Here is a 27,463-nt window from a genome sequence, read left to right as displayed (position 1 = left end):
AACCTGTAAAAAGGCCAATGCACCTGTTAACCACAAGAAACTGCTTCTTTGAATCAAAATGCAAAAAATTTGAAACACCAACCTTGGGGGATAACCGCGAGGAGAAGGGCTGGTGCTTCAAGAGGGACTGATGTGGACCACGGAGATTCTCGTGCTCCAAGGTACAAACTGTTGAAAAGGTATCCGTTGTGCTTTGTGATGATATCTTTCAGGGATTCATATTCAACTCACCATCACAAATATCAAACAGTATCAAGTAGAAGACACCGAGCCTCGAGCCAAATTTTTCTGGAAGATTGATAGAAACTGAGTTAGTAGAACTTGTTGTTGGAACTGCAGCAAAAAAATCAGTGTAAATTACAGAGATGAGTGAAGTAAACAATGCACTTGAACAAAATGTTGAGCGTCTAAAGGAGGTTAGAAGAATGAACTATACCGTAATTTGGTACTTGAGTATGTTCCTGAAACAGTTCATCGTGTCATTAAGCATTGCAACAAGTTGAACCATACGATGCCAATTTCACACGGTTATAGGAAAGCTCTGCGCTTGATGGAATATGAAGATCATCACGGGTTCCCGATAGTTACTTTCCTCGACACCCCTGGGGCATTTGCTAACCTCAAATCCGAGCAACTTGGTCAAGGTGAAGCGTGAAGCAATTGCTCATAATCTGAGAAGCCTAGTAAGCTTGAAACCGGTAAGAGTGGAGTCAAGAAACGTGGAAAGAAAACTGATGCTAAAGAAAGTAAGCTTGAAGTTTCTGTTAAGTCCTACCTCTCATGGATTGGTAGCAGAGAAACTAGAATGGGGGAACACTGATCAGGTCCAAGAAATTCACTGCAGTAAAGCACAGTTAATTATTTCAAGCAGTAAATTCCAAAAAATCCCAAAATTGGAATAGAGACAAATTGCAAAGAGAAAGTATACGTCTGTTCACCTTTTTTCGAACTTAACAATAAACAGGACAACACACTTCTGAGCATCAAAAAGGCTTCTGGAAATTTTCTTCTTTGAGCTCTAGAGACCAAATTTGAAACCCTATCTGCGGAAGATAAATAGGCAGCAAAAATCAGTAAGAGAGGATTCGAAAAGGAAGTGGAGGCGGAAAGGAATTGAAAAAACCCTAATTGAAGACGGAAAGAGCTACCGAACACACAAAAAACCTAAACCCCATAATCAGACCTGGTTTTGAAGAGGCGGAGGACTGAGTTCTTTAGGCTTCATCGTCTCCTTTTTGCTTTCGCCAAAGGTGAGCTTCGTTCTCCTCGTTTCTCCTTAAAAATCTTGAACCCTTGCATTTTAGAGTGAGAGGGATGGTGTGGTACGCGAGAGTTGGAGAGCGGCGGTGAAAGTGAGACGGAGAGGAGAACGATTAGGCATTGTGAGATTGAGAGAGAGAGCGGCGGATAAGAGATAGAGAGAACATTTGAGGTTGTGTTTTTGTTAGAACGAGTCTGTTACTTTTTCTTAATGTTTTTTAATTTATTCCATACAGAATAAGTTATTTTTAAAACTATTAAATTTATGATTAGGTTTCCTAGGTTCAGTCAATAAATATTTTCCATTCCCCATTTTATTCTCTTTTTGAAGAAACCAACGGCCAGGGGTTGGGATTAATTAGGGAACTCTACAGTTTTTTATTATTTAGTTTTTTCATTTTATTTCTCTTTTAGTGTATCTTAGTTTATACATTTAAGTTAGCATTAAAATATCAGTTAGTTAGTAAGTGGTTTGGTGGAGGGGAGTGGCTTCTAGATCTTTAGTGTAGTGGGTTCGATACTTCTAGGTGTAGTTTTTCTTTCTTTTATATTTATGCTTTATTATTCATATTTCTTTTTTATTTATTGTTGTTTAATAATATGATTTGTTTTTTAATTGCATCATGCATTCGAAACCATTTTTTTAACTTATAAAAATCATATTTTCTCGATTTAATATCGAGCCCATTTTTCACACCCTTGTAAGTCGATTGCTTTTTAAGCATCGCCGTCAACCTCACATAGCTTACTCTTGGGCTTTCTTACAATGAGCCGGTTCTCTTGCACTTACACTCATACTTTGCATTATTTGTTGTTTGGGTCCGATTTAATTATTTCATGATTTTTTTAATCCCCATTTGACAAAATGTACCCCACTCCCCCGATGTGTAATAATCTTGTACTGTTTTATTTCTTTATTGCTTGACTGTGTAGTTAGCTACTAACACAAGAATAAAATCGACAATTTCAAAAAATACAAAAATAAATGACTCGATCCAATGTCGAGTATTTTCTCAATAAACAAACCAATTCATTTCTCCTTTCTATTCCATCCCATTTCAAAAAACTTCATCAAATGCTTGATCCAACGTCAAGCCATTTTTTATAATAAAAACTCAAAAAATATTAATTCATAATTAAGACCTTTTCAATAAAGATGGAAGTGGAACGTGGTGTATACCACGCACTCCTGAGACTAGGATTCGAGATGTATATCTCGCCAATCCTAGCTCTCGCCATCATCCAAATTTATCTACTTTGTTCTCTCAAACACTCATTCAAATTTCTCTTAAACGTCCATCAATACTTGATCTAGGTCAAGTCATTTTCACAACAAAACTCAAAACACCTAATTCTTATTTAAACACTTTTCTCAATAAAGGTGGAAATGGAACATGATGTATATCATGCACTCCTGAGGTTAAGATTCGAGACGTATGCCTCGCCAATCTTAACTCTCGCCATCGCCTAAAATTGTCAATGCGGTTTCTTCAACCCTTTCTCAATCAAATTCCAAAATACCTAATTCCTATCTTAAACTCTTTCAATAAAGATGGAAATGGAACATGGTGTATACCATGCACTCCTGAGGCTAGGATTCGAGATGTATATCTCGCTCATCCAAGTTCTCGCCATCACTCAAAATACACCCAACCAATCAAACTCTTTTCTCGCTGCCGTGCGACTAATCAAAAATCTTTTTCATAAACAAAAGATATATTGTCTTAAGTGATACAAAACAATGTTTCGGCCACGATTGTTGAGTAGAGATAAATGACGCTTTTCCGAATGTAGATTTATAAATCCGTTCGATGTGTGGTATGCGTCCACTCCTCATCTGTTTTGGGTAAGACAATGTTTTCGTCGATTAATACAGTATAACTTTCGTTAAAATCGACCAACAAACAAACATTTTTCTACCCAGGATTTTTAAATCTTGTCAGGCCCACTAATAAAAAACTTAGGTTTAGTCCTTCGTTAAAAAAATCCAAAAACATATTCTCCTTTCTTTTATTCTTTCTTTCCCATCCAATAAATTGAAAAGCCTAATATTTCAACTAACATTAACGCACACAACTGACCTAATGGTTCCCGTTGAGTACAACGGACGTGAGGGGTGCTAATACCTTCCCCTTGCGTAATCGACTCCCGAACCCTGATTTGGTTGCGACGACCAATAATCATTGTCGTTTTGTCTTGGGTTTTATCGATATTTTCCCTTTCCCATTTTTGGGAATAAATAAAGTTCGGTGGCGACTCTGTTCAGTCCATCATTGCGAGCGTGCGAGCGCGCTTCGCTTTGAAGTCGTATCCCCATTTTTTCGAGGTGCGACAGTTGGGAATAGGTACAGTTCAGGATACCCGAATGACACTTCAGTTTGCTGATCACTCGGTAAAAAGACCTTACAAAATAGTAGAAGATGTTCTGGTAAAAATAGATAAGTTTGTGTTTCCTGTAGACTTTGTTATTCTTGATATGCCTGGAGATGAAGAGACCCCCCTGATTTCGGGAAGACCATTCCTAAAAACAGGGAGATGCATGATAGGCATTGAAGAGGGAACCATGACCCTCAAGGTTTATGATGAAGAGCTAAAGATTGATGTTGGGAATTATATGAAGTACAAAGATGATGAGGGGATAAGTAATTCAGTTGAAATGTTAGACACAATGGCAACTCAGTATATTAAGAGCCAAATCCCCAAATTACCTTTGGAAAGAGTTCTCAGCTTGTCAGACTAGGAAATAGAGGAAAATGAGGATGAAAAAGAGAAAGAAATGTTAACCATGTTGGAAGCATAAATAATGGATACTATCCAAACCACACTGGCGGGAGGATTTAAGAGTTCCTTTAGAAGCTGGGAGCAAAAAGGAGTCTGAAACAGGTACAAAATTAAAGAAGTTACTTGAGAATCTGAAGTATGTTTTTCTAGACTCTGAGAAAAATTGTCCGGAAATAATAAGTTTTGGGTTACAAGAAAAAGAGGAGGAGAAATTGGTACAGGTACTGAAGAAATACAAAAGGGTTATGGGATGGACCATCAGAGACTTGAAATGGATCAGCCCCACAATATACATGCGCAAGATAATGATGGAGGACGATCACAAACCAGTGGTACAACCCCAAAGAAGACTAAACCCAACAATGAAAGAGGTGGTGAGAAAGGAAGTGGTGAAGTTGTTGGGTGCAAGTTTGATTTACCCATTATTTCATAGTTCATGGGTGAGCCCCGTACATGTGGTTCCGAAGAAGAGAGGAACAACGGTGATACTAAATGAGAAAAATGAATTAATTCTAACTCGCACAGTAACTGGATGGAGAGTGTGTATTAATTACAGGAGGCTCAACGCCACAACAAGGAAAAATCATTTTCCTCTCCCTTTTATTGATAAGATGTTAGAAAGGCTAGCCGGTCATGAGTAATATTGCTTCCTGAATGTATACTCGGGGTACAATCAGATTGTTGTTGCCCCTGAGGATCAAGAGCATACAACATTCACTTGTCCTTATGGTATTTTTTTTTCCTATAGAAGGATTCCATTTGGATTGTGAAATGCCCCTGTTTTTTTCCAGAGGTATATGACATCCATATTCGCTGACATGCTTGAAAAACACATGAAATTGTTTATGGATGATTTTTCTGTTTTTGGTTCTTCTTTTGATAACTATTTAACTAACTTGTCTCTTAATTTATAAAGGTGCCAGCAAACTAACCTAATTCTGAATTGGGAAAAAATTATTTTATGGTACAAGAAAGTATAGTTCTAGGTCATAAAATTTCCCAAAAGGGAATAGAATTTGACAAGGAAAAAGTAGAGGTCATTGATAATCTCCCCCCTGTGAATGAGAAGGGGATAAGGAGTTTCTTAGGATATGCAGGTTTTTATCATAGATCTATCAGATATTTTTCAACGATTGCCAAACCACTGACTAATTTTCTTGTAAAAGATAAGTCTTTCAATTTTGACAAAGAGTGTAAGGTAGAATTTGAGACTTTAAAGAGTAAGATAGTTTATGCACCGATAGTGATAGACCCATATTGGTCTCTCCCTTTCAAGATCATGTGTGATGCAAGCGATATTGCAGTAGGGGGTGTGTTAGGACAAATAAGAGAAAAACTTTTACATGTGATATATTATGCTAGTCATGTTCTGAATCCTGCTCAGATGAATTATGCAATTACCTAAAATGAGTTGTTAGCGGTTTTTTATGCTTTTGACAAATTCATGTCTTATTTACTAGGGTCAAAAGTGATTGTGTATATTGACCAGGCTGCTTTGAAGTATTTGTTTGCTAAGCAGGAATCAAAGCCAAGACTCTTAAGATGGATACTACTTCTTCAAGAATTTGATCTTGAAATCCGGGGTAAAAAGGGGTGTGAGAACACCGTTGTTGATCACTTGTCCCGCATGTCTATGATTGAGGAAACAGAAGATATACACCATATTCAAGAAGCCTTTTCCGATAAGGGCCTCTTGGCCATTACTTGTGTTCCATGGTTTGCATATTATGCAAACTATTTGGTAGGTTAAGTTATACTTGATGATTTTGACTATAATAAAAAGAAAAAGTTTTTATATGATTGCAGGTTGTATCTTTGGGATGATCCATTCCTTTATAAAATGGGAGTAGATGGTTTGATCCAAAGATGTGCTCCAGAAGGAGAGAAGAGTGTAATTCTCAAAGCCTGTCATAATTCAGAATATGGAGGACATTTTAGTGGAGATATGACAGTAGTCAAAGTTCTCCAATCTGGGTTGTATTGGCCTACTTTGTTCAAAGATTCTCATTTCACTGTACAAGAATGTGATAGGTGTTAGAGAATACGTAACATCTCGAAGAGGAATCAAATGCCCCAAAATGCTATATTAGAGGTGGAATTGTTTGATGTATGGGGAATAGATTTTATGGGACCGTTTCCACCATCCTTTGGTAAGAATTTCATTTTGGTGGCGGTCGATTCTGTGTCTAAGTGGGTAGAATGGTAGCATTACCCACAAATGATGCCTAAGTGGTTATGAAGTTCTAGAGAATAAATATCTTTGAAGGCTTGGAGTTCCAAGAGCACTAATAAGTGATGAAGGTACACATTTCCTGAATTGCCTTATGGAAAACTTGCTGAGAAAGTATAACGTGAAGCAAAAAATTGCCACCACATACCATCCTCAAACAAGTAGGAAGGTATAAGTTTCAAATAGACAAATCAAGAAAATCCTAGAAAAGACTGTGAGTTCCTCCTGGAAGGATTATCCAACAAAGTTGGATGATGCATTGTGGGCGTACAAAACTGCGTTCAAAAGACCTATAATTATGTCTCCTTATCAGTTAGTTTATGGAAAGGCTTGCCATTTACCATTAGAACTGGAACACAAGGCGTTATGGGCCACAAAATTCCTAAATTATGATATCTCCAAAGCGGGGGATTCCATAATTCTTCAGCTCCATGAGTTGGAAAAGTTTAGGAGCCAAGCTTACGAGAATGCCAAAATGTATAAAGAATAAACAAAAAAAATGGCATGATCGAAAGATTCAAAAAAGAGAATTTTGGGTAGGGCATTTGGTTCTCTTGTTTAATTCTAGGTTGAAACTGTTCCCTAGAAAGCTGAAGTCGAGATGGTTTGGTCCATTCACTGTGCAGAAACTGTTTCTACACGGGGCTGTTGAGTTGAAGAACAACACCAGTGAGGACACCTTCAAGGTCAATGGCCAAAGGTTGAAGCCTTACCACCAATGACATAAGATTGGGCTGGTGGAAGAGGCCCAACTCAGAATACCATAGACTGGTCATACGTCGAGCTATGGATGTTAGAAAGCGCTTCTTGGGAGGCAACCCAAGGGAGGTATCAGTATTTAAATTTCAGTAGTGTGTTTTTCATTCTAGTGTATTTATGTTAATATTTTTGAGTCATGTGTTGTAGAGACAAGCAGATAGTAGAAAAACGGAAGAGCCAAGGCATGAAAAAGATTTTTTTAAGAAAAAGTTCAGCCTTGTTTTCCCCAATCTGCATGCTCTTTGTCCATACGCATATGGCCTGGTCCATACGTCTATGGAACTACACAATTTTTCTAAACTTCTAGGCCTCTGCACATACGCATATGAAAGCCCCTATACACGTGTGGGGCATGCAAAAGGTCAGGTCAAATTTTCAAAATTTTGGGCATACACGTATGCAACGGTCACCTGGCAACATACACGTATGATACGCGGTCAAAATTTCAACTGTTTTTTGCCTCGGCCCATATGCGTATGAGAATTGTCATACACGTATGGCCCTGGAAGCGCGCGTATGACGCATACTAGGCATTATATATATTTTTTCTAACATTTTCCACCCTGAGCTATATGCTGCACTATCTTCTCTGATAAAATTCTCTGAGATTTTTCTTATTTTCCATATATTTCATCTATTACAGGTCAGATCTCACAAAGCAAGCAACAAATGGCTACTTCTTCTTCTTCATCTCATGACTCTGACAGGGTTTTCTCAGCTGAGCACGCAGAAAGAATCATGTCCTTCCTATATAGGAAAATTATTGAGGAGAGAGCCTTCAATCTTCACCTTGACCAACACCATGACATACATGATATCCTCAAGAAGCATAAATTGACTTATCTGAATAATCATATCCAACCATTGGCTAAGGAGCTAGTGTTAGAGTTCTATGCAAGTTGGAAAATAAATCTGGGTCAGAGGATGCTCCCGTAGATCCTGAATTTATTTCTTGGGTCAGAGGAAAATAAATCTGGTATAATTGGAAAATTGTGAACAAGTTGCTGAACATGAATTTTAGGGAACCGAATTGCATGTATCAACTGATGAAGACGTCCTCTAGAACTGGTTGGCCTTACCAAGTGATGTTGGATTGCTTGGAACTTGGGGGAAGAGATTGGCATACCTTTTGTACTCTTATTCCTAGGAAGTTGGCTGTGGTGGACCTGGATGTTGTCTCGAAGGCGCGGACTTACTTTTGTCATCACACTCTAAACACTAACCAGAGTGGGTCATAACTCATCACTATGCGAGCTCTGACTTTATATTATCTGCTGAACTGACATGTTGTGAATGTCGGCCATATTATCTCTTATGACATGGATGATATGGCCCAGAGTCAGACTAAGAGGTCTCTGAGACATGCTACTATCATCCTTCTTTTGTGTAGGAAAGCAGGGGCACCAGAATTTATAGATGGCCGCATTGTGAACCTGGAACGACCATTGGATAATGGGTGGATTGCAGAGCATCCCAGGAGGACAACCTCAGCTCCGGAGTCACGAAAGACAGAGGAGTGTATATAAGAGCCTACTGGACCCAGCAGACCCTAGTCCCAGTATGTGTCTGAGGGAGTTCCTCTTGCTGATGAGGACTCTTAGGGACACAGAGATCTTATGTCCATGTTTTGTTTTATACATGATTTATCTGGACATATTGGACTGCCCAGTCGATATCTCACCCATCATGTGGACATGTTGGGAGCTGCTCAATGCTTCAGAGACTGGTTTTTAGGAGATCCTCCTGCACAATTCTACTAACGCTACCAGTATCCTAGGATGGATACACCAATCCAGCTTGGAGGACCAGTCCATCAGCACCACCAACACCAGTCTCCTTTTCTCTCAACCCAACCGTTTTACAAAGTAAACTCAGCATAATATCAACCCCTGATAAGCCATCTTGGTATTTTTCTTTAAGGTCTTCCTCTATTTTGGCTTTTTTATGCTTTCGACCATAAGCTCTTCATCGGATTCGCTCTTCCTTTTAAGTCTCATATTTTACCCCGTTATTTCATTGAGTTTGGATTGCAATTCCTCATTCTCTTTAGACAATCTTGCAATCATAACCCTCAATTCATCATCTTCTGCTTTGGAAACATGAGTAGGCTCAGGCTCTAGAGGCGGGATTGGAACCTCAATGTTGAATGGTAGCTTGACCTCTTCCATCCTTTTTAACAGCCATTGACGATAAGGCTATTTTGCTATGCAGTCTCTTTTACCTAGCTCATTTCCTTTTCTATGAGTCTGGCTTTAAGTTTTTTTGATCTTTTTTAACAAGTCAGGATTCTCTGTTCCCATGCCAGGTACGATAAAGTCTTTCAACGATTTTACCTTGGGTTCATTTTCCAAAGGATACCCGAGTTATCTTAAGGCCTAGGTTGGATTGTAGTTGATACAACCTCGAGGTACTATAAGAGGGACATTTGGGATTTCCCGACAACTGGTAATGACCTTTTCTACATTCCAAGTAGGAAGATTCCAAACTAAAGCATCAGCGATAAGAGAAGTCAAGTTTTGAGACCACTTCAAGCTCTTCAGAAACTCTACCCAAGGACCTTTCTGAGGTATGTGGGACAAAAGACAAGAATACAACAATGGAGTATAACATAGAACTACCCCTTTTTTCTTCTCATGTCTGGTATGAAGGCAGTAGTACATATCCGCTAATAGAGCAGGAAACAGATTAATAGCCATGAACACACTGATAGTAGGGAACATCGTCATTAGAGAACATGACAACTCCATATATAAGAAGAGCTACAACAATGCTGAAAGGCTCCAATTTTCCTTCTTTCTCTAATGCCCAAGCCTTTTCCTCTAGGAACTTCCTTGAAAATCCTCTGGGTCCCTAACCAGGTGCTACTTCTTTGACAGTAAGGTGCAATGCTTTTGCTGCCATTTATGGTATCAATTCTTTGCCTAAGCCTGTGAGCAGAGCATGATCCTTCAGATACTAACCCAAAATTCTCTCAAACTCTGGTCGGAGCTAGCTGGAAGTCTCGGAAAGTAAAGCAACAGAGAAGAGGGTCATAATATTGAGCTAAAATAACTAAGGCTCCCGCATTTACACTTATGGTCAACAACTTCAGTATATGCTTGTATCTTCCTGTGAAGTTGTTCTTCTTGCATGGCGTTATTTTTCCACTCAAGGCTATTAGTCTATCTATCTTGGGTAGCTTGAACTTGAGAAGAAGTGTCTTTCTTATATTTGAACCCACCTTTAAAATGCTTGTTGCATTGAGAATAAGGCCCAAATGCAAATACATGCAATGTAATGTTATTCATATTTTAGGTTCAGAGATTCAGCATATTCTGGACAATCTGCATATGATTCTCAAGGTAGGTTGAGTTTTAAGTTTTATGCAACAAAACCCATATTCCCTCACAGGTGGGTTCTAAAGCTTTATGAAGGTTCTTAGAGTCATAGATCCTTAGATGAGAATATCGTTATCGTTTCAAAATAACTTACGGGCCAATGACACCCTCAAGAGGATCTACTCTAATTGAGGTCACCCTCGACTTCAAAAGCCATAGGCCACAAGCTAAGCACGGCCGACAACCCAAGTACTTGAGAAAGGAAAATTCTATACTGACCAATTCTTTTTCGCCTTAAGAGGACCGAATTAAGCTTATTTATTATTAAATGTTTTTGAATGGAAGACAAGTGTCAGACCACAAGCTAAGCACGACCGACAACCCAAGTACTTGAGAAATAGTGTGTACAAGTACATACTCCCCATCATTTTTCATCCGGTTTATTGCAAAAATGTTTTAAAAATGACTTGACATTGAATCAAGTGTTTGTAATTGAATAAAATAAAATGTGTGAATTAAATGGAAGAGATACTTGACATTAGATCAAGCACTCATGTTGCATTCAACTAAGTTTGATTTGGAAAAATACTTGATGTTGGATCAAGTTTAATTTTTGTTCTTTTTGAAAAAAAGGTTCTTTTTAATCTGCTTTTGATTATTTTCTAAGTTAATAGGCTAGTGAGGAAAGCGATAAAATGAAAAACGATAAAAGTATTCCATGTTCATGGGAGTGGGGTACATTTTTGCCAAATTTATGATAATCATACACTATACAAAATTAAACCATACATATATGAATCATTCAAGACAACAAAGTAAATCATTCAAACATGCAATAAAGAGTAAATGATTTAAAATCTAATGAGTTCTAATTGAAGAATTAAAGAGGAAAACTCTAAACTAAATTCAATTAAAATCTAAAGTAAAAATCTATCTTAATTAAACTAACTATTTTTAATGTGCATTTTTTTAAGGAATTAACATGGCATTGACATGAAATTAATGAAGAAATAAAGAAACTCCTACAATTATATCAATTAAATTTTACAAGAGAAAATATTCTAATTAACCATGATACATGAATTTACTATAAACTTACATGAATTAAAATGTGCATGTTCATGAATTAAATGCATATCAAAATTTTACAAAAGAATGATAAAAACAAGAAATAAAATAAAATCAATTAAATCTGCAGGGGTGTATGAACCAGGGGGTGTGCAGTCTAGAAACAAAGGCTTTGGGCCTAACAGATAAGGCCCAAACACAAGGTATTGTTATTGGGCTCAGCAAAGGGTAACCTAAGAAAAACAAGGGTGTGAGGACAAAAACAATGGGCTCAAAGGCAAGGCCCAACAAAATTTGCAAGGGAGAGAAGAAAAAAAATCAGCAAACATACTTCTTCTCCTCTACACATCATTGAAGCTAGCGGAAATATGCCCGAACGCATCGAATGCTTGAACATACAACAAAGTCGCCATCGAACTTTATTTATTCTCGAAGGAAAGGGAAAACATCGATTAAACCCTGGGGAAAGAGATATGATGGGTAAGGAAGTCGGTTATGCAAGGGGAAGGTATTATTACCTCTAATATCCATGGTACTCCATGGGAACCATTTTGATTGTTCTCGCTTGAATAGGTGTTATATCTAAAGATTACTCGCAAAAGGACGAAAGAAAAAGGAAGGAAATAGATAAAGTGCTTGTTGAGGATTGAGGCCCTCATGCCTACGTATCCTCATAGTGCAATAAGGAATTCAAAGCTCCGTAGTTCGAGGAACTAGTGGTGGGAGATGAAAGTAATTATGATCAAAGTATGGTCTGAACCAAAGGATTGTGTTTTGAACTCCAACTAGGGGTGAAAGTGTGAACACAAGAGTAAAACTGGTATGAACCAACAAGTGAGGGGCCCGAGGTATGGTATCACTGTATTAGAATAACCGAAAAGAAGGGTTGCCTGAATACAACTGCAAGGTAAGTAAGGAGATGTTTGTCTAAGCTACAAGGTCTGACAAGACAAACAAATATACTCTTGGTTCACAAAGAGGTACAAGATGGAGCACAAATGTATATTATATTTGGCTCAAAAATAAGGGTATATCACATGGAGTGAATGAAGGTAGAATATGAATGAATCATGGAGATGAACGAAATGAAGTGATCGAAGTCACATAATCGAATATTAGGTAACAAGTGACTGAAAAGGTATAATTTGAAGCTAAAGGTAAATGTATATTGGAATCCATAGGACAAATGAAATTTGTACCAAGAGGGAAAGGTGGCATGAACCACAAGCGAGGGGTCTAAGACATGGTATCGCTGTATGGTTGGGCCAAAAAATAAGGAATTAAATGTTTGGGTACAAGCCAAACAATTCTAGGCACAAATGCGGACTTTTCACTAGGCGTCCTAAAAGGGTATGTATGGGTATCCAAAGAAAGTGTATCTGATTTCAAAGATAATATGTCGCTGGGGTGAATGGTTTATGATCGAAGGTAGAAACTAGATCATGAAAGGTATGGATGGTGCCCTAAGGCGGGAGGAGGAATAATTAGAAGTATGCTCTCCAAGGATTCGTATCCTCGTGCCTACGTATTCTCATTGTGAAATGAGAAAGTCAGAGCAATCGTAGTCAGTGGAACTATGAGAACAAAGGAAAGAGAACAAAAAAGGTGTTTGTCTAAGCAACAATGACTGATAAGAAAAACAACTAAAGGGTATGATTGGAGTGATGATAATATAACTTGTACCAACATAATGGTAACATGGGAAGTCCAGAAAGGCAAATTGGCTTTGAATCAAAGAGTAAACAGACAGACCAACAAGTGAGGGGCCCGAGGCATGGTATCACTGACGTGGAATGACTGGAAACAAAGAGAATTAAATGTATGGAAATAAGCCAAACAACTCTTGATACAAAGGTGGACATTGATTAGGTTGTCCTAAAAGGGTGAATATGGAACCCAAAAGGAAGTATTGATTGGCACAAGGAAAAATATATCACTTGCTAGGGAACAAACTATTTGAAATCAAAGCAGAATAATGTATCTTGGATCCATAAAGGAATAAACTCTGAACTGAAGAGTAAAGGTAGACCAACAAATCAGGGGCCCGAGGCATGATATCACTGTATTGGAATAACAAAAAATAAAGGAATTAAACATCTGGGTACAACCCAAACAACTCTTGTTTCACAAGGTAAACTATTCATTAGGCGTCCTAAAACGATGAACATGGAAACCAAGGAAAAAAAGTATTTGATCTCAAAAAGATGGTATTTATTGAATGAATGAAGGATGATGAATTGATAAATAGGGTAGCTTGCAAAGAATTTGGGTTCTCCTGCCTACATATTCTCATTGTGTAATGAGAAAGTCAGAGCTTTCATAGTTCGACCCACTAGGGCTGAAAGTGAGATGATTAAGGAGGCAAAAGGATATGATAGATTGATGGAAAGAGTGGAATAGACTTGATAGTTATTGGATAAGAACCACACTAAAGTCTATGAGTAAAATTTAATACGATAAGCAACGGGCCAAATATCTCACACCCAAAGATATCCAGAATGAGTGTAAGAAAGCTCCAGTCTCATTCCTTCTTTACTACTTAAGGCTCGTGGCATGCAATTCTCATATTAACTTTCAAGTTATCGGAGAAGAGTCTTTGTTGTTGTTTGTTGTAATGATGAAGAGAGAGAGAGAGAGACAAACTTGACAGTTGATTGACGAGAATCACACTAAAGTCTAAGAATAAGGGAGAATGCTTTGAATAGCTAGGGCCTAGGCCCCGTATGCAAAGTCACTCTAGACAATGATAGGAGAAACTATGTCTCATCATTTCTTACTGCTTAAGGTTCATGGAGCATGATGCTTCTCCTAATTGATAAGTTGTTGGAGAAGAGTCTTCTTTGTTACTCCTTGAGGTGATGTTATTTTGTGTGAAGAAGACTTTGTAGTTTATTCGATTCATATTGCACTAAAGTATATGAATAAGGGCAAATGCTCTGGATAGCTAGGGCCTACGCCCCGTACACAGGGTCACTCTAGACAAGGATAGGAGAAACTTCGTCTCATCATTCCTTATTACTTAAGGCTTGTATTGTACAATTTGAATCATATTTACCAAGTGTTGACCTTTGATTTATCTTGTATGATCCGCTGCTTGGTGTGACTGAGATTGCCTTGATTGAAAATCTGACTTGAGGCTTCGAGCTCCACAACTTACATGAATAGTCTTGTGAAGTGACCAAGGGTCTTTTGGTCACTCCAATTAGACCGTGGGATTATACAAGGTCAAAGGATTTAACTGATCAAAATTACTTTTGATCAATTTGAATCGTGGGTTAAGATTTAATTTGAAAACTAGGTTAGAACCTAGTCTAATGGTTAGAATTGATCAAACTCAACTAAGGGATCATGTTATAGTTAGTCATGTTTTGATTAAAAATTCTATGTTAAAAATTCTAAGGGAACATGCAATTATATGGGCAAGATGACAAAATAACCCCTAAGGGGTAACATGGTCAATTCACAAAAATATTCAATTGTGAACACAAATTTAATTTCCATTAAAGTCTAATTAGGAACTACAAGTTGATTAAGTCCTAAATTCTAAAATAAACCTAATGTTAAACTATTAACTAAATTCTAAAATTAACTAAAAATCTAATCATCTTCTAATTTCTAATCTAATTAAACTATATTAAAATTCTAATTAAAAATTATACTGACAACTATTTAATCTCTAAAATTCTAATTACAATCTAAATCTAATTAAACCTAAATTTAATCTATAAAAACAAAAAAAAATGGCAAAAACAAAATATTGAAAGAAATAAAATTAAAAAATGCAATAAAAAGGAAATGGGCCAAGGGGGTATGACCCTGAATTGGAGGCGTCTATAGTAGTATTGCCTTAAGCCCATCATAATCTTTTTTTGCATATGAACAAAAAAGTGATGGGCCAAAGGACTAAGGTCCGCAATTCAAACCCCTGTACAAGGGGGTGAGAAATGGAAACAGAGTGTGAGACCCGAATCTCCAATGGGCTTGAGTGGATTAAGCCCATTCATAAGCCAAACCCAAAGAAAAATGTTGACCTGGCCAAAGTCAGCATTTTTGAAATGCACCAAACGCGGGTTCTCTACTTGGCCAATCTCAGTTCAACTGAAATGGAGTCTCGCCGTGGGCCACTATGCCGGTCGTCACTCCTGGTGGCGATGGCCACCAAAACCTAAATTGGAGCTATCAAAATACTCCCCCATTCGTGCTCTATCCGAATCCGTGGTCGATTTCACATAATTGGATCCCTAAATCCCTAACCGACTTCATTCTATCCAAGAACCCTAACAAATCAAACCTAAATTAAATCCTAGATATACCAGTTCAAAGCCCCTGGGATTGGGGCTTTGGGTCTTCTCCTCAAACTCTACAATCTAAGCACTAAAATTGAAGAAAAACAATGAGGAAAAGAACTCACCGTGGCCGGCGATTTCAATTGAGGGGACGACAAAATCTGGTAATGACTTCTAATCCTTTCTTTTTGGTTTGTTGCCACTTCTTCTCCTTCCCTTTGATTTTTCTTCTCTTTTGGATTCCAAAATGAGTGAATCGGATACTTTGGTATCGAGTGAGAGGATCTTAGCACAAGCAATGTTGAAGCTCTAATGATGAGCCTCAACAACTTTGGAATTGAGAGTGATGATGCTCAGAATATTGAAATGATGAAAGAAATGAAGATTAAGTAGGCAATAAGTTTGGATTGGCATAGGTTTGGAGTTAGTTGCAATTAGGCTTGGAAGTAGCTTGGGAATTAGTTAGGATGAACTCATTGAGTTCAAACTGTTAACTCACTGAGTTAGCAGTTAGTTAATTGCATTCAAATTGGTTTGTTGGTTAGGCTTAGGTTGATTCTATTAGTGACTGGTTGTGGCAAGTTGTTTTTTTAAATGGAATTGGTATTGAATCTGAGTGGTGGCCTGCTGAACATGTCCACTCCTTTTGATGTCAATTTGTTTAGTGAATTGGATTTAGGCAATGTTATATTGTTATGCTGTTCACATCAACCAGGCTAGTTAGATAATGAACTGTTGGTTCATTGGCCACCTTATGATGTAATATTTTTATTTAATGCAATGCAAGAAAATTCATGTAAGTCACAAACATGGCAAGTCCACTGTGATGGTTTATGAAACCTAGTGCTGCCATGGCTTGATGGAAGTTTCACATTTTTGCAGAATGGTTCTGTTTTGCACTGATCCATGCAATGGTCCTGGTTTATTACTGGGCAGACTGACGTGTATTTGCACTTACTTATTTTGATTTCTTTTGGACTGTATTGGATTGTAGGGGCTTGTGAATTATGAATGAAAACTAGTGTATGATGCTTTGACATGTTTGACTTTTCAGGCTTGGTTAAGGCATTGTTATTGCTGCAGTTGCTGCAGGTTTATTGATGTGGTTGCTGACTTATTGCAGGGTTTTACAGTAGTGTTTTTGTGTTGATTATGGTCTGCAGTGGTATGCTTATGTTGCAAGTTATTTCCTGATCTGGCCTTAAGCAAGATTTGTAGGTTTTTGGTGCAGGTTTTTTGGTCATGTTGTACTGCAATTGCATGGTGTGCATTATGATGCATTGCAGATTTGGTATTGCCTTGATAGTTTTGAATTTGTCTATGCAGGATGCTAGATATTTTGCACTATGATGCTTACAGTGTGTCATGAACTATTTGCCACCTGCTTTGATTAACATGTTGTATTGACGCTGGATGGTGTTGTGGCTTGGCAATGTTGGATGAAAGTTCCCATTTGGTTAGGTCTGGATTCAACAAGTTTACCTGCAAGTATGCATTATTTTTCATGGCTGGTGAGACCTGATGTAGGTAGTTTTTCACAACTTTGTTTGCTTCAGGTTCATGATGTTTGTTGGCATGTTTTATGGCAAGTTCGTGGTGTATTGCAAGAGAATTTCATTCTGACTTGGGCAGATATCAACTATACCTTCTCCAATTAACTAATAGCTCATGCTCGTTAGATGATGGAGTATTATGTGATGCATCATTGTCCTATTTCTGTTTGACAGTGTGCCAATTGGTTTTGTAGGCTTGGTTCTGGCTATTGCAGGATCATGATGATAGGATGTTAGGGCAAAGTTTGTCATGGTGAGTTCAAGACCAAATCCATGTGCATTATTTTGTAAAATTATTCTCATGTGTGAAATTCTTGACCATGTGCTTATGATACTTGATTGTGGTGAATGCATGACCACTTTAGCAATGTGAAGTTATGGTTGGAAGTTCAACAAAGTCCAAGTCATGGCATGGTGTACATGACTTTAAAAATGGGCCAAGTTACTTGGAAATGAAGAAACAAGGCAAAAGCACATCAAACATGACTTTTGGATGATGAATCAAGGCAAAGTGGTTTAGATTAGGTCTTAGGTGGTCAAAAAATCATGAGTTGACTTTGGTCAAAGTTGACCAAAAAGTCAACTATTGACCAAAGTCAACACTTGGTCAAAGTTGTTAAAATTTGTATTTTTTCATGTAATGACTAATGTAATGGATTATAGTGGTTTAAAATCGATTGAAATTGGATTGGAAATGGTTTTTAAATTGGTTTTCTTTGTACATGTATGCTCGAATTTGGAATGAAACGAACATGATTTGTCTTGTAAAATGGAATGATCACATTACATGGTGTCATATCCCAAAATTCACCCTCCCCCCATACAAATTTCATTTGATCCATCACCTTACCCCCTATAACTTTCATATGATCCATGTCCCTATTACCCCTACATACATTCATCGTTCCATCACCATAATTGCATTAACATCTATAACCAAAGGCATGTTCCACGGGCTCAAGACATGGTGTTCATACCCGAGAAAACACCAACAAAACAGGAAAAATTCAATTTTTGGACTGTGTAATCGATTATCCTTATCATGGTAATCGATTACCTGGCAAAAAATCAGGCTCCCATTTTGGTGTGTATAATCGATTACCCCAATCATGACAATCGATTACACCTGCGAAGACAGCAGCAGTAACTCTGTTTTTTACACAGAGCAACTTTTATTTCACCCCCTTACCCACTTTCCTTCCCTATAAATAGGGGTACTATTTCCCATCATTTTTCATGCTTTCTAGCCCTAAAAAGTGATGTTCAAACATCATTCACTCTCATATCTAAAGCTAGGTCAAAATAAAAAACTCTTTCTCTCCCAAAAGTCACCCCCACCAACTTTTTTTCCACTTCACATTTTTTCCAAAAAAGAACTTCCCACTCTCTAACACTCACAACTCATCTCCTTCACTAAACTTCCTCCATAAATAATTTTATCCCAAACCCCTTGCTTCACATTCAAGCTCAACACCATTTCAACCTAGCTTTTGTTTTCACATTTTTGGGTAATGATTTTAGCTTAAACTTTGTTAACTTTTTGGTTCTGTTTTGTGTTGAAAAATGGTTGTTTGTTCTGGGTTGATCTTTTGAGAGGGTTTAGATTAAAGCTTTCAAAAAATGGTAAACTTTGGTTTACACACTTTTTTTTTAGATTTCTTGCTCTTACTACCTTTTTGTTCACCTTCTTTAGTCTTGCTTTGTGTTTGTTATCATTTTCTTTTATTGTGGACTTGTTGTTGCATTTGTTTGTTTGACGAGGTGTATTAGATCATGGCCATGGTTGTTTAGAGTTGATTAAATCTTCAATGTTTCAAGCATATTAATGGTTGATCAATAGATCATTCATGATACTTTGAGGCATTAATAGATTGCCTCTATTTCAACCATATTTGAGTCATTTGATGCATATATGAAACCATATTCTCTACATTAACTTGCTATTCCATTTGCTTATTGTTATTCTACTAACTACTAACTCCTAACATTTATATTATTGCACTTTAATTCCTTGCAATTTATTTATTGTTCATTTTATTTTATTTACTGTATGTTTATGTTCATTATCTACTAACTCCCAACATTTACATTATTGCACTTTACTTCCTTGTAATTTATTTTATTGTTCATTTTATTTCAAGTACTTTATGTTTATGTTTATTGCTATCTAACTATATCATTTACATTATGATAATTTATTTACTATCTTTCCAAATAAAAGAGGAGTAAAAATAAAAGGAAGAGAATAAATCATAATTTTTTTAAATATTGATAAATGGACTTAGGGTTGCATAATTTTTTTTGTTACAAATCTATTGTTAATTGATTTTTTAATCATCTTTAATACTTTGTATCAATGATAAGCTATCCCTTAATGTGTCATATTTTGAGTCTTTTTTACCTATGAAATATAGTCCTAAAAAATGTTCATTTTGTACATATTGCTAACCATTAATTATACTCCACTAACTTTATTTATTATTAACCATTATTATTGTGATTTTGTTACCATTAAGTTGTGGTTTATTTTGTGTCATTTACACTCACTAACCATTATTGTGATATTGTCATTCTTTATCTTGTAATTTATTTTTATGTCATTACCTTGTAATTTACATTCATGTACTCATTACCATCATCATTGTACAAATTCATCATGCATGTTTATTTACTTGTTATTTATTTTATTGTCATCATACATTAAAAATAACAAAAACATGATAAAATGATAAAACCAAAAATATTCATTCCACTCTTAATCAACTTGGACTTAGAGGATCTCATTTTAGAACCCTTGCTTGGAGGCATTTTCCTTATCTTTATGATACTTTGTAAATGTTGAATTTTATTCGTAACTTACAAGCATGTTGTAAGAATAACATCATGGCACCACCTTAGGGGGACATGTTTGTAAGACCATCATCCTTTGTTTAGCATAGGTCACTTTTGGCACACACAAGGATTTCTCAAGGCTACCTTACAATGAGACTCCTTTATTTTCTTGTTGGTTAATTTGCATTCATGTTGCATAAGCCAAATTTCATAATCAAATAAACCAAACCCTTGATTCAACGTCAAATGGCATTTTCATAATCAAATTCAAAATACAATAAAATTACGATTATTATTGTGCGCCACAAGCCTTAAGTGGTGGAGAATGAGTAAGAATGGAGCATTCCTACCCTGACTCTGATTATTTTAGATGCAAGACGCTTGGCTTGTTGTTTAGAGTAATCGTCTCCGCCCATAGACTTTAGTGCAATATAATCACAAACATTCATTTCATAAAACTGTTATTCAAGGTAAAAATAATAAAACTCATCAAACTCATTTTTGTGCCTTAGGGCATCATCCCGAAAACTCTTTTCTCATAGGTAAAATCATCCAACATACAAATATTTTCTACTCTGAACTACGGAGCTCTGATTCCTCATCCCCGAATGAGTGATACATAGGCACAAGGGCCCTAATCCTTGGTGAACACTATAATAAAAAAAACACCCCCTTTTTCACACATATTCTTTTGAAAATAAAACAATGATAGATAAATCCCCATGTATGTAAAATAACCTAAATGGTTCCCATGGAGTGCCATGGACGTGAGCGATGTTAATACCTTCCTCTTGCGTAACCGACTTCCGAACCCAAATCTCGGTTGCGAGACCGATTCCTTATTCTCTTTTAGCGCTTCCTGTGCGCATCTTTTTTCCGGTTTTATCGACTATTTCCCCTTTCCTCTCCGATAGAGGTAAACTAAATAAAATTCGATGACGACTCTTTTGATAATGCCTCTCTTTGGCATCTCTTTAGTCCCGGTTTCGTTATCGTTAAATCCCAGTAGCGACAGCTGGTGACTCTGCTGGGGAGCACCGAAATTCCCTAAGAAAGTCTAGCCTAGTTTGGGTTGTTTATATTTTACGTACATGGATATTTATCTATTATCAATTTTTTCTGTATATATTTCTTTTGTTGCTAACCTGTACGTATTTTCTTTGTTTGCCTGTTGGTCCAAAACTTTGGCTATGTGTCGAAGAATTTTTGGAAGCAATAATGATTGCAAAGAAAAAACCTTGTGTGAAGACTTCCTACCTGAGTCTGAGAGTTTTGCTTGAGATAAGAGAGGTTGAGTAGTATTGGTCCGTGAGGTGCCTTCCTCGTTAGGGTCGTACGAGAACCTCACTTAGTGGTAGATTCTCTTAAGGGGATTGATGATCGTCGTGCTTTCAGTGTAAACATCTTTTCTTTTACTAGAGTCAATGACCCTAAGACCCCTTTTATAACATTTAAACTATGGCTAGCCTGGACCGAAGGTCGCTTAGTATAGGCCACCGAGGTTCCTTCCTCGTAAGGATCGATACGAAGATCTCACTTAGAGTAGATGACTTTGATGGAGCAGTCGCTTGGCAATTAAATTGACATAAGCGGTTGATAGTCAAGGAAGTCCATGACTCTAAGGGTTGTGTCTTACACCCAATTTTTCAAAAGCCTTAGATCACACAAAGCGAGAACCTTGGTTTACTAAGCAGTCATTATTAACTTCATGCTTCGTCACGATGGTCCAAAACCATGAACCCGTGCCTAAAATCCTGTGGAAATAATAAACCAATCATTCATTCATACATTCATTCATCATCAAAATAATAAGCAAAGCTCTTAAAATTTTCGTTTGTTCGAACGCAGAATTACAAGACTATTTTCCGACACAATCATGGATACTTCAACAAGGAAAAGCACCTTTACTTTCCGCTTCATAAGTCCCGACATCAGTTCATCAAAGGTCCTCTGCTCAAAGGTCGTAGCTCTCAAAGAAAACAAGTTTAGAGCCAATTTGGGAACATCGTAGATCTTCTAACCGAGAGGGTTGACTATGGTGTTATCAATACAATGTCCCAATATCATGACATCCCTTTAAGATGCTTAACTTTCCCCGACTTCCAAATATCTCCAACCTTGGAAGACCTCGAGAGACTCCTCAATCGATCAATCAAAGAATACAACCCCTTCCCAAAGTTGGAAGAAGGCTTATGTTTGACCGAGCTCTCACTCGCCTTGGGTATCAACACCAACAAGCTAGTGGACAATTGGGGCGTTAAAGGATCCATCAAAGGTTTAACCCAAAAGTTCCTCGAAGCCCATGCTTCGGAAATGATTAAAAAAGGAAGACCCGACTTCTGTAGTGCAACCTTGGAACTTTTGATTCATGGAATTGTCCTCTTCCCAAATGTGGACAAGTTCGTGGATCATTTAGCAGTTAAAGTCTTTCTAACAAAGAATCCGGTGCCTTTTTCACTTGCCGACTTCTACCATACCTTTCATACAAGGCATGAGAAGAAGGGAGGTACTTTCCTCTATTGCACTCCTATGTTACATCTATGGATGAGTGCTCGCATGCCTCAAAGTGGACCTATTTCTGGAAAAAAACAAACATGGCCGCAAAGGTTCGCATATCTCTCCGCCAACTCAATTCTATGGTACAAGAGGGAATGGGATACAAAAAAATGTTATCGCAAGATGTGGAGAGTTCTCTAACGTACCCTTAATAGGAACGCAAGGTTGCATCAACTACAACCGGGCTATACTCAAGAGACAACTAGGGTACGCCATGACGAGTCCTCCCGAGGAAAGAGATTTCATTCCATTCGTCATCAATATCGTGGATCCGCTTGATTCAAATGTGAAAAGAGTGCGAAAATCTTGGACAAGCATAATCTGTATTGACCAAGAATGGGGTAAGAAAAACAACCTAGCCAAGAAACCTTACTATGTGTGGGTAAAAGAGAGGGCTAAGGTTATTAAGATGTCGTTTCTGTTTGACCCTTCTTCATTCCCGTTGATGCCCGAACCCGAACCTATCCTACAAGAGTAAATGGATAAGCTTACCAGCCAAATCAAAGAGCTTGAGTTGGAAAACACTCAATTACGAGTCCAACTCAATCGTGCCAAGGAACGTAACCACGTCTTGGAGGACAAGGGTAAGCAAGTTTGTGAAAAAATTGAAGATAGCAAGAAGAGGCTCCGATTAGCCGAGGGACAAAGAGTTTGAGTTGGTGGAGCTCTACAAGGAGCTAATTCTGAGCTAGACTTCCGCAACAACGAGTTGGATCGAGCGTCTCGAATCATCAAGGACCTTGAGAATATTGTCGAGAGGTATAATGCCATGAAGAAAGAAGGGAGGGAAGATTATGAGGCTCAGATTCTCGAACTAAGGACCACTCTAAAGGAGTATAAGAACCTTCTAGCCAAGGAACAACTAGAGAGAGAAAAGATTCACCTAAGCTTCTTGCATGAGCAGTTCAACCTTGGACAAGCTTACGAGCAAATCAAGAACTTGAAGAGGGGGATCTATGACCAAGCCTATATAGAGTTGCAAAACAATTATAGACATTAGGAAGAGCGTTGCTAGGGATCCGAAGCTGCCATTGCTCAAAGGGATGAAATCATCCATAATCTCCAAGTTCTTTACAAAGAATGGAGGGACAAATATGCCAACATGGCAGTATTAACTAACTATGCCCTTCAAGACTTTCCCGACAAGTTGAAGGAGGAGGATCTGATCATGTGCCCAGATAATACTTCCGGAGAGGTCTATCACTTCGTCAAATTCTGCAAGAAGACAATGGCCGAACTCATTACCGGCATTAAGGCTCCCTGCAAGTCTCAAGGGTCACTTTTAGGGTGGATATCTAGTTGGTTTATTTGTTTCCATTACTTGTATTTTGCAACTTCTATGTATTACAATTTATTTTCCCTTCAAAGGATGAATGAAAGCTTTGTGATTTCTCTATTGTGTTTTCCTTTATTTATTATTATGAACATAAATCGTCAAGTAGTTTTTGCAATGAATAAACACGAATAACTAAAAGAGCTCTTCTTTAACATAAAAAAACATGCATGCATCATTTGCATCTTTCAAAACATAAAAACATAAAAACTCATCCATCCACCCGTTTTTTCCTGACCATAACCATTCTCCAAAGTCGACTTTTCGGTACGATACATGAGGACATCGACTAGATGTCATGGAGCAACTTCAAGAAAACCAAGTTGCCCTTCAGGAGGAAGTATCCCAGGTGCGGTCCCAAATGTGGCAGTTGATGGAGACTAATCAAGCAGTCACAAGAGGCCAAGAAATTAGGGCAAAAATGCAAGAAGAAATGAACCAACATGCTAGTACTACCAATCCTCCTACCCTTCCAGTGGTCGAGACTCCGACTCCAGTTCCTCAATTTGATACTCCAATTAACATTAGTGCACCCGACGGTGTTCCGAACGAAAATCCTCGTCCTCATGTTTTTGAAATAGACGACCAACATGATGCATTCTTCAGCCGAAGGGTTACTTCTCAGTATGACGCTTTCGGTTCAGCAACCAACGAGGTGGAGAGGATGGTAAAGGCTATAGAGGAAAAGCTCAAGGCAATGGGGAACACCGATGTTTTGGGCCTTGACGCGGCAGAAATGTGCCTAGTGCTTGGGGTCATCATTCCAACCAAGTTCAAAGTTCCAGACTTTGAAAAATATAAGGGAAATAGCAACCCTATGACTCACATTAGGGCATATTGCCGAAAGATGCCTGCTTATTCCAGTGATGATCAACTATTAATGCTTTTTTCCAAGATTCCCTCAGTGGGGCATCTTTGGATTGGTATATGAAACTCGAGGGAACCCATATTCACACATGGAGAGAAATGGCTGAGGCATTCCTCAAGCGCTATCAGTAAAACACTGATATGGCACCTAATCGCACGCAGTTGCAAAATCTGACTCAAAGGTCTGAAGAGTCCTTCAAAGAGTATGCCCAATGGTGGAGGGAATTAGATGCTAGGGTACTGTTGGTGTAAGCCCTAGAGGCCAATACTTTTGGTACTTGTATCGAATTATTTATTAATAATAAAAGGCTTTTTCTTTATTATATTTGTCTAATAAAGTCCCTAGAATAGATAGTCCGTTTAAATGTATCAAGTGTGACTTAATCATGAGATAAAATTAAACATAAGGACACTATTCTTAAAGTATCCATAGTCGAGATTTATTGTGAAGTGGGATAACATTAAAGCATTAAGACTATTATGTATATAGACTGATGATCACATCTCATGGATCATGGATAAGAAGTTATCAAGTCTTAAACATAGGTATGAATATTAAGAGTAATATTTATATTGGATTGACCCGCTATGAGAATACTATATAGAATGTTATGGAAAGTGTCATAAGTTATTCTCATGGTGATAATGGTGTATACCACCCTTCGACCTGAAACCACTATGGATCCTAGATGTAGAGTCGAGTGCCTTATTGCTGATCAAACATTGTCCGTAATTGGATGACCATAAAGACAACTGATGGGTACTCCACAAAGCATGCTAAGGGACATGAGTGACCTAGATGGAATTTTCCCATCCTGCATAACAAGATAAATGTCTATGGGCCCAATATTGAACTGGACAAGGATGACATGGTCTATGCCTAGTGTTCAATATAGATATAAGGGCAAAAGGATAATTATACACATAAGTATTATCACAAAAGGATTTGTCAGATCACATGACATTTTTGTGTCTTGGGTAGCAGTGATGTGTTGCTAGATACCGCTCACTGTTTATTATGTTAAATGTGTGATTTAATATAATTGCCAATGCCGCGAAAACCTACAAGGTCACACACAAAAGGACGGATTGATGAGAGATAGAGTAACTAAGGAATACCGTAATGTACGGTGCACTTAAGTGAATTGTAGAACCTCGTAAGGTACGATGTATTTAAGTAGAATACGAAATATGGTAGGGTACCATGCGCTTAAGTGATTTTGGCATATTATAAGATATGGGCCACATACACTTGAGTGAGTTTTTTAGCTTGCAGCCCATACAAGTGATTCTATAAATAGAACCCTTGTGTAGAAGCATTTGTGGAGTTGCAATTTTGTTTCTCTCTTTCTCTCACTCAAAGCCTTCATTCGTAGCAGCTAGAACTGAGATTAAAGGAATCTGTTCGTGTGGACTAAGTATAGGCGTTGTCATCGTTCAACGTTCGTGATCGCTCCGTAGATATGCATCAAAGGTTACAATCGCCACAAGAGGTAACGATTCTATCACTGATCATGCCCATTCATAAGGATCATTAAAGGAGAAATTTTAAATTCCGCTGCGTTTTGGATTGCTCTTCTCCTTCAGTGGTATCAGAGCCACTTACGAAACCATCAATCTGATAGCTGTTTATTTTCTGTATTTTCTGTATTAATACGATTAAAAGACAGAATGAATCAAAGAATAAACGAGTAATTAAATTTGGCATCATGTGTGTATGATTTGGATGATTTATGTTGACTATGCTTCGGAATCCGACATTAGTATGGTGAAGCAACGATACATCGATTGTCTATAGGTTATGCAATTGAGATCGATCAAGTTATATATATGATATAAGTAATCATGATGCAAAATATGGTATATATGATATACTGTTTCTGTTTCGTTCATTCAAACACTTAATGGTTGTTTTCCTTTTAGCGATCAATGGTTGTTTGCTTCTTGATTCGACATTAGTATGGTGAAGCAATGACGTGTTGATTGATCCGTTGTCGCACATGGGTCAAAAACGAGTTTAAAAGTGTAGTAAAACGGAAGCGACACTCGAATATCGTATCACAAGGACTCTTAAATGTTATAACCAAACGAATGAAAATAAGGGGGGTTTTAAGGTTCAAAACTTAAATCGATGATTATTAAAGGTAAAATCAAAATTGATAAATAAGCTAATCTATTGTATCATTTTCTGACTTATCATCGATTCTTATAATTTCAATTCCCTAGCGGATTCAATCCCATTCGATTACAATACCCACTGACAAACGCAAATTGGTATTATATGATGTATGTTCCTAATTTCCGAATTAAGCAAACGGATTTAAGCAGACGTGAATTAAGCAAACGCGACTTAATCAAACACGATAACGAAAAAGCTACGCTAACGTGATTATAGTTAAGGATCATACAAACAATCAAATTTAATTAACTCTATCCTATAAGAAACAATCGAATTAAGCAAACGAACGTAATCGAATTAAGCAAACGAGTTTATAGGAAGAATTGAAAAGAAATCGAAATTAAAGTGAAATTATTAAAAACCTCAAAGTGGAATTCGAATACAACAGATCAGCTCTTTGGGAATTAGCTCTCCATGAAATCTTCTAAGCAATAATGTCTCA

General features: G+C 37.5%; 1 protein-coding gene across 1 annotated transcript; it reads left to right on the top strand.

Annotated features, from left to right (window-relative positions):
• Positions 1-24,273: 24,273 nt before the first annotated feature.
• Positions 24,274-24,906, top strand: LOC127094476 (uncharacterized). Its single transcript, XM_051033303.1, has one exon. The coding sequence runs from the start codon at positions 24,274-24,276 to the stop codon at positions 24,904-24,906; it is 633 nt and encodes a 210-aa protein (XP_050889260.1).
• The last annotated feature ends 2,557 nt before the right edge of the window (positions 24,907-27,463 follow it).

The sequence above is a fragment of the Lathyrus oleraceus genome, chromosome 6 (genome assembly GCF_024323335.1).
Source record: "Lathyrus oleraceus cultivar Zhongwan6 chromosome 6, CAAS_Psat_ZW6_1.0, whole genome shotgun sequence".
Taxonomy (NCBI): domain Eukaryota; kingdom Viridiplantae; phylum Streptophyta; class Magnoliopsida; order Fabales; family Fabaceae; genus Lathyrus; species Lathyrus oleraceus.
This window is presented reverse-complemented; position numbering and strand designations above follow the sequence as displayed.

Excerpts from the sequence above, each read along its gene's own strand:
- LOC127094476 (XM_051033303.1), top strand. The coding sequence starts at position 24,274 with ATGGAGCAACTTCAAGAAAACCAAGTTGCCCTTCAGGAGGAAGTATCC.